This window comes from Drosophila subpulchrella, unplaced genomic scaffold (genome assembly GCF_014743375.2).
Source record: "Drosophila subpulchrella strain 33 F10 #4 breed RU33 unplaced genomic scaffold, RU_Dsub_v1.1 Primary Assembly Seq31, whole genome shotgun sequence".
Taxonomy (NCBI): Eukaryota; Metazoa; Arthropoda; class Insecta; order Diptera; family Drosophilidae; genus Drosophila; species Drosophila subpulchrella.
This window is the reverse complement of record NW_023665567.1, coordinates 628,553-637,322: the sequence shown is the minus strand read 5'-3', so window position 1 is coordinate 637,322 and position 8,770 is coordinate 628,553. Positions and strand designations below refer to the sequence as shown.

Sequence of the window (8,770 nt, the reverse complement as noted above, 5' to 3'; positions counted from 1 at the left end):
TAAAGTGTTTTGGTAGATTTGAAGTTTTACCAAAAACTAGCTCATATGGACAATAGTCATGTGCCATAGATGGGGTTGTATTAAAACAATATACGAAGTATCGTAGCCATACATCCCAATCTGTTTTGTCAACTGAGATGTATGAACGAATGAACTCATTTAGTGTTCTGTGGCTTCGCTCCACGGTACCTACTGTCTGGTGGTGGTGTGCAGTTGAAGTTATGTTTTTAATATGTAAGTATTTACATAGATCTTCAATAATTGAATTTTTATATTCTGTTCCCATGTCCGTAATGAACGTCTTCATTGGACCGTACTTTAGAATAAAATCTTCAAATATAGCTTTTGCTACTGTATTTGCACTTTTATTTGGTATAGGTATAGCTACTAGGTATTTGGTTAAATCGCAGATGAGTGTTACTGCGTATTCGTTTCCATTATTCGATTTTGGAAGTGGACCAATAGTATCTACAATTACTCTATCAAAAGCTCGTTGTGGAGTTTCGGTTATAGTTAGTGGGGTCTTAGTATGTTTAGTCGTTTTCGACTTTTGGCATTTAGGACATTTCTTTATGTACTCTTTTATGTCTTTGGACATATTTTTCCAGTAATAGTGTCTCTGGACCTTGGCCAAGGTTTTTGTAATGCCTGTATGACCACCTTGTATTGGATCATCATGGAATGTAGACAATATAGCTTCTTTTTCTTTATTATGTTTTATTACGGTCACCGGGTTGAGTAGCGCTACTCTCAATGATTTCAATATTTTATTGCCCATAATTTTAAAATTATCAATTGAAACAAGTTCAAAGATATTTTCCCACGGTGCCACTTTGAGTTGGCTGACTTTGTGAATACCGGCCTGCTTTTCAAGCCTTTGAAAGAATTGACCTAAGTCAATGGTTCCATTAGTATACAAATCGCTTACATCATAACTTGCTGTAATTTTCTTTCCGTGCTTAAATAAACACATTTTATTATTTACATGCAAGGTCACTACTTTACGTACTTCATCATTGTTTATGACTTCATATACGTTGGGCTTTGAAGCTTTTTCTATAGGTTGCTTATGCAATTCTATTTGATCTTTTCCTGCGCAGGATTTCTGTCTACTTTGGTTTCTGGTAGTGACTTTCAGAATTTTATTACTTGTTTGTATATTTGTTAGGTCTGTGATTGTTATTCTGGAGAGCGCATCGGCTACATAGTTGTCTTTACCCTTTAGATACTCCACCGTAAAATTATATTCCTCTAATTCAAGTCTCATTCGTGTTAGTTTGGAACTTGGATTTACCATTGAAAATAAGTATGTCAGTGCTCTATGGTCTGTTTTGACAGTGAAGTGTCTACCATAAATATATGGTCTGAAGTGTGTTATTGCCCAATGAATGGCTGCTAATTCTTGTTCTGTGGTGCTCTTGTTGCTTTCACCTTTCGTAAAGGATCTTGATGCGTATGCCACTGGAAGCTGTAGTCCATTTTTGTTTTGAGTTAGGACTGCTCCACAAGCGTATTTGCTAGCATCTGTGATTATGCAAAATTCTTTGCTAAAATCTGGATATTGCAACAGAGTAGGATTTATTAATGCTGATTTAAGATGTTCGAAGGCGTTTTGACATTGTGTTGTCCATTCGAATTTTACATCTTTCTTACATAATCTTGTTATGTGACGGGAGTATTCAGCAAAATTCTTTATAAAACGTCGGTTATAATTGCAAAATGCAACGAATCTTCTAGCGCCGTCCGCATCATGTGGGACTGGATAATTTTGAATGACGTCGTATTTTTTGTCGTCGGGCAAGATTCCTTTATCTGTGCATTTATGTCCTAAGAAAGTGACTTCATGCATGAAAAATGAACATTTTTCAGGATGTAACTTCAGGTTGTGTTTCCTACATTTCTCGAAAACATCAGTTAAGTTCGTGAGCATATGTTTTTCGGAACAACCTATGACTATTAAGTCATCCATATAAAGAAATGCTTGCGAAGGTTCTAATCCAGAGAAAGCTATAGTCATCATTCTTTGAAAAGAGTTTGGCGCTATTTTTAAACCGAATGGTAATCGCGTGAAGCGGTACGAACCATTGTTTGTTGAAAAAGATGTTATATCCCGTGAACTTTTTTCCAGTTCAATTTGATGGAAACCTGACATTAAGTCAAGGCATGAGAAGTATTTTGCTCTACCTAGTTGATCTAAAATATCATCGATTCTAGGCAGTGGAAATTTATCAGACAAGAGTTTTTTATTAATTTGACGATAGTCAATTACTAATCGCCATTTTTTATTTTCCGTATTTGGAAGTGACTTTTTTGGTACTAACAGAAGTGGGCTATTATAAGGTGATACAGAGGGTTCCACTATTTCATCATTGATGAGTTTTTGGACTTGTTTTTGAATTTCGTCTTGTTGACTATGAGGATTTCTATAATTTTTTATATATACGGGTTCATCATCAATTAATCTCAGCTTTTGTTTATAAAAATTATTGGTAGTGATCGATTCGGTTTCTAGTCCGAACACATCACTATACTGGGTGCATAATGCTGTAAGTTGTTTATTGAATTGAGGCGGGAAGTTTTTTGCAAGTTGGGATAATACAATTTTTTGTCTGTCTTCTAAGTTCGTTTTTACTATGTCGTAGTTTGAAAGTGGTTCATGATGAATGTTTTTGATATAGACTACTTGATCTGTGTTTGTAGTATTTAGTAATCTTATATATGCATTTTGGACTGTTGCTATGGTATTTGCGATATAGATACCATGCTGAATTTCTTGATTCGGAATTAATACACTGTCTTCTTCTGAATTTATTTCGATTTTTCGGACGACTTGGGATCTTGCTGGCAGAATTAGGGAGTTGTTGCCAGAACTGTATGCTATTGGAACATAAATTGGATATTTTAGGTTATTTGGTCTTATTATAAGCCAGTCTTCAGACGGCTTGAAGTCTAATTGACAGTTGTATCTTTTTATAAAATCGATTCCTAGTATTCCATCACATGGAATAGCGAATTGCATATTTACGATATGGAAATCATGTTGAATTATGTACTTAGAAGTTTGAATTTCAATAGAAGTTAAGCCTTTAGATTTTGTAACTTCCTGACTTATACCCTGTATGTTTATGATGTGATTGTCTTGAATGTTTTGAAAATTATCAGAATTTTCCTTCAATAAGGATATTTCCGCACCTGTGTCTAGTAAGAGAACTAATTCTTTTCCTGTTGCTACGTTCGTGAAAGTGACAAATGTATTTTGACTGAGATTTAAAGTGTGAATTTTGATGTTGTTTACTGTCGTGTATCTAAAGGTGTTTGGTAGTTTCCCGAATTTGTTTGCGCCACTCTAACATTGTTATTGTGGTTGTTGTTTCCCCCACGGCTGTTTCCGCCGCTGGTGTTTCCACCACGGTTGTTATTTCTGTTATAATTGTTATTTTGGTTATTTCTGTTATAACCATTGTTTTGATTATATCCGTTATTCTGATAATATCTGGTATTGTTATAATTACCTCGATTATTACCTCGTCCGCGATTTCCACCGCGCTGCGGGTAATTTTTGTAATATAGGACAGTGTTTGGCTGTCCGGTTGCTTCTGTGCAACTGCTTACAAATTTGGATATGGCGTCATTCATTGTATTGAAGGTACCGGCTTGCATTATAGTTTTTACCTTATCTATTTGGCAATTTTTAGTCATTGCTTTCACTGCATGCCGAGTTGAATAACGTCTGGCTAACTCTAGGGATAAGCCATCTGTTATAAATGCACCTTCTAAGGATTTCGTCATCTGATCAACCTCTTGTGTGTACTGGTTGGCAGTTTTATTGCGTTGTTGTAGGCTCATTAGTTTTGCTGACAACACTTCTACAGATTCGCCTTTGACGTTGTTTTTTAATCTGGAAATGACTTCAGCTATTGTTGTTTCATCTCCGATTAGATTTCTGGCGACACCTTTTAGCTTTGTTTTTATAATTGAAACTGCTAATTGTTCGTGTTCGCCTTTTATTGATTCTATTATTTCTAATGCATCCATAAAACTTGTTAAGTTTTCAGATTTACCATCGAAAACTGGTATAAGTTTGGATGCTGTGTTAATGAAATCAATATTAGATTGTGCCATTGTGATATTGTTTCTTATTTTATTTTCTATTAAGGAATTATCATCAGAATCTGTAGAATCATCCAGATCTGACATTAAAACAGCTGGAATAGTAAGATTATTTAAATCTTGCTCTTCTATTTTAGGATTTGTTTCTGTAGGGTCTTCTGATTCTATTTGGTCACTGTCAGTTTGTTTTGTTGATTCCGATTCATCACCAGTTTCAACTGCTAGGGAGGTGTTAAGTATAGTTGGTACCGATATGTCCAACTTAAACTTTTGTTTAATTGATATTAAATTATATCGTAGTCTGATCAAAAATTTTGATACTTGGGACCAATGATCTTGATTTAATTTTTCCTTCTGGCCATATATTAGTATTCGTGCTTCATTAAAGCATTTTACTAGAATTTCCACATGTTTTTTAATGGTATTCTTTTGAATTGGCCTGTTTTGAGTAAGTGACTTATATGATTTGTCAAAGTCAACTTTTATATTATTTAGCTGCTTATATAATTCATTCCATTCCATTATATTGTGGAGATGAATTATTTCTTGGAGACCATCATTACTATTGTTTTACCTAGTATTGGGTGTTCGTCTACTACTGATCTAACCTGTACCCCTGGGATGGTTGATAGGACAATTGCCTTTTGGGTGCTTGTGCAATGAATTAGTGGAGAGGCATCTAAGTTAAATGTTTCAATGTATAAGTTTTCTAACTCGTAAATGCTTACTGAAGTTGGTGCAACTAATTGCAGAATTCTTTCTCTAAAATAGATGTCCCTATCAAATGTGTTTGCAATTGCTTTTAGCGTAGCCATTTTTAATTAATTTGTTTTTATTTATTTATTTGTTTTTTATTCCATTTTCTTTAACTTTTTTTTTTTTTAAATTTAAATACAGCAATATTTTTATAATAATGTTGTTTGTGCCAAAATGTTTAAATTTTGTCCAGATCATTTGCCTGGCTCATATATTTTTTTTTTAGACATTTATTGTGCAATTTATAAAGTTTATAGAAACAGTTAGCGCACATTATTACAACAATTATTATAAGCAATGTATGAATCAATTCTAAGTCTATGGGGTTTGATTCTACCTTATTAATAACATTTGCAGTGGAATCCACTGTTTTTGTATCTATTAAACCCATCTTTGAGGTTGGTATTCTTAATATATATCTTGGTCTGTCAAATTCTTTTGATTTTTGAATCAATTCGTAAATGTTGTTAATGTTATTCATAAACAACTAGTTTAATATTATTAATTTTGATTTTACTTTTGTTTTTGACCAATTATTATCATATTTTACATATAATTTCCTGCCTATTTTGTGTATGGTTTTCAGGCCATACTCTAATCGGGCAACTTTTATGTCGCTCAATTTTTACAATTGTTTTTATAAAATAAATGAAAAAATATGCATCGCAGTGCAATTAAAAAAATTTTTGCAACGCAGTGCAAAGATAAAAAAAATTATGCGCTCTTGGTAGCGCTGTCGGTTCACACTTCCTTGGTACCGGTGCTGGCTGCACAGGTGTACTTCATGGTGGGGCACCGGTGCTGGCTACACAGGTGTACTCGCAGAACGGGGAGCACAGTGGTCCCTCGCAGTCATCTGGGCACGTCTTCTTTAGTTTTGGGATGGCAACTTTTCCTGGAGGAGGCAATGTGTTTTTATTTTTTGAAATATTTTGGATTACAGGGTAGGTGGATGTGGCTGTAGCTGTGGTCTGATTTTTTCGTTCTGATAGCAAATTTTTTAGGTATTCGACTTCGGCATGTATTTTTACCGAGTCGTTCCACTGTATTGCTTTGCCGCTGTTGAGCAGCTTCAGTAGATGAGCCTTTCTGGCTTTCAATCTTTTGACCACGCCACTTCTTTTGGCACACATCACACTCTACTCACTGCGTTTCTTCTCTTGTTCTTGTTGTTGCTGCCGTTTTTGCTGTTGTTGCCTTTGTTGTTGCTGTTGTCTTTGTTGTTGTTGATTGCTGCTGTCGCCTTGGTTGCTGTTTTATTTTTCGAAGTCCCGATCCATGTCCAGATCCAGGTCCAGATCCTTTAGGACCAAAGTCACGGTCGCCATGTTGTGAGAAACTCCTTGTGTTGGTAGTTATATTATTCCGTACCCACTTAGTGAGAACACATCTTTTGGTAGTTTTTTAAGATTCTTTATTTAGTTAGTTTTTGTATCCAGGAGCAGCGTTAATGCCGCTTCCAACGTCAAGTTGTCTCTGCTTTTACAATTTGTCTTAGGATCTAAGTAAGCCTAATTCTCGTAGCTGCGCTGCTTACAGTTGGGCGGCAGAGAGACGGCTATGTATATCTTATGTATATAAAGTGTATTTAATTATGCTCTCTTTGACTGGAGCGCGAGGGCATGTGTATGTACTTGAGTTCGGCTGAGCGGCCGGCGTGTGCAACAGAATGCTGACACTTGCACTTTCTTCATGCGCGCCGATCGACTCATGTGTGTTTGTTTCAAGTACTCTTGGTACAGTAGATATTCGATATAAGTGCATACTACACTAATAATACCGTTTTTTATGTAATCGTCTAATAAATTTTGAACTTGACTTTTCTCTGCGTATGATAAACGCCTTGGAGGGTAATTAAACGGTTTAGTTTTATCAAAATTCAGTTTCATTTCCCATTTTACTAAGGGGATCTCTGGCCGTTTCGGTTTCGTATAAAACTTATCAAAAATATCTATCAGTTTTTTTCTTAACGTAAACTCACACTTGTCGCTAATATTTAACAGGTTGCTTTCGGCTGGATCAGGGTATTCAATTGACATAATTTCTGACTCGAAATGATCGCTGGGTTGGACACTTAAATTTTGACTTGACTCTATCGTTTTACACGAATCACTTTGCGTTTCTTTGTAACCACAATAAACCTTTATACTATCATTTAGACAATCATCTTTCTCACAGCTATCAGTAGCACAATCGTTTCCAGTCTGACCAACATTTGAGCAATAAAATTTAAAACTACTATCCTTCTCACTATTACCATTATCTGAGCGATCATATGCAATACAACTATCTTTTGAAAAAATATCCTTTAAACGATCATCAACCCCACTGTCATTTAAACGATCATCAGCACAACCATCATTTGAACGATCATCAGTACAACTATCATTTGAACAATCATCAGTACAACTATCATTTGAACAATCATCAGTACAACCATCATTTGAACGATCATCAGTACAACTATCATTTGAACGATCATCAGTACAACTATCATTTGAACAATCATCAGTACAACTATCATTTGAACAATCATCAGTACAACTATCATTTGAACAATCATTTTCCCTAACAATCTTAAAGTTACAAATGTTCATAAAATCTCTTCCTAAAACAGTGCTATATGCCATCGATTCGTTTGCCACAATTAATAATTCAAAATTAAACTTCACTTTATTCATAATAACAAAACATGATATCTTTCCATATATGTCTAAAGGGCTGTGGTTCAAGCCAAAGTAATGCGACAAGTTGTTTTCATTAACGTTAACGATATTACTTCTTAGAATGTTTTCAACGCAGGATAACTTCGTAAAACTAATTGGACTCCCAGAATCGATTAGGCATTCTGTGAATAGGCACTGATTAGACTGTGAATTAAAGTAAATTTTAAACGGTCTCACATATTCATTTTTGGTTGCGTTCTTCTTCTCGTTGCAATGGGATATCAGGTGCTCCAAACTTCCGCAACCGTAGCAAGCGCCGTACGCGCGCTTAGGCTTGCGGCAGTCGGCTGCGAAGTGACCCATGGAGTTACAGTTGAAGCATCTTACAGCGGGTCCGGGCTGATTTCCAGAAACGTCTTTGTGGCGTCCAAATGCGAGAGATGGTTTCCGCAATGTTACTTTGGAGAATGCCTGCAACAGCTGGGCAGACGAATTAAAACAGTGCATGTGTGCCTGTTGTCGTAGAAGAGTATCCGGTATTCCTTCGATGATACTGTCGATTAATTCCTCGTCGTCTATTCTGATGTGTGCAGCCAACAGGGTCTTGTCGTTAAAGTACGTAGCAAAGTCTTCAGCTGGTTGCCACTTTCGCTCCTGGAACTTGCGTCTGGACATTATCTTGCTCTCTTTTGATTGAAAAGCCTCTGCGAGTTGAGTTAAGAGGTCCTGGGCTGGCAAGGACAGAAAGTTCTCAGAAGAGTACAACCAAATTTGAGCTCGGTCTTTCAACTTTGACATAACCAGCATGCGAGTTATGTCTTCGCTCAGCTTGTACATTTTTATGATCGCGTTGAGCTGTGCGATCCAAGTGTTAACTGGCACTTTGCTGTTAACAGCACCGTCAAAAGGTGGAAGCATTTCCTTCACCGTGGTCACCAAAGAGTTGTTGTTAAAAATGGTTGTATTAGGTCTGGCAGCCTCTTCAACAATATTCCCCAAATTCGATAGGGTGACATTGGTTTGATTTGGTGTGGAAACATTGTTCTGGATTTCTGGCAAGTTGCTCGTCGAAGGTGCGGTCACTCTATTCAATGGCTGACGCCGGGAAACTTCCAATTTGAGAAACTCATTTTCCAATTGGACGACTTCTAAGTGACGCTTCAGAGATTCCAATTGCATGGAAATTTCTGGAACGCACATGTTGTTGTCAGCTTCTTCGTTGTTTTGGGCTTCCAGCG

The 8,770-nt window shown here is 36.3% G+C and overlaps 1 protein-coding gene across 1 annotated transcript; it reads right to left on the bottom strand.

Annotated features, from left to right (window-relative positions):
- Positions 1 to 7,513: 7,513 nt before the first annotated feature.
- On the bottom strand, positions 7,514 to 8,169 carry LOC119559682 (cold shock protein 1-like). Its single transcript, XM_037872738.1, has 2 exons — positions 7,770 to 8,169; positions 7,514 to 7,714 (listed from the first exon to the last, which is right to left on the bottom strand). Exons 1-2 carry the CDS (start codon positions 8,037 to 8,039, stop codon positions 7,706 to 7,708), a joined length of 279 nt encoding a protein of 92 aa, XP_037728666.1. The 5' UTR covers positions 8,040 to 8,169; the 3' UTR covers positions 7,514 to 7,705.
- Between the last annotated feature and the right edge of the window lie 601 nt (positions 8,170 to 8,770).

What these genes read in the sequence shown, in the direction of transcription:
- LOC119559682 (XM_037872738.1), bottom strand. Translation starts at nt 8,039, where the DNA reads ATGCACTGTTTTAATTCGTCTGCCCAGCTGTTGCAGGCATTCTCCAAA.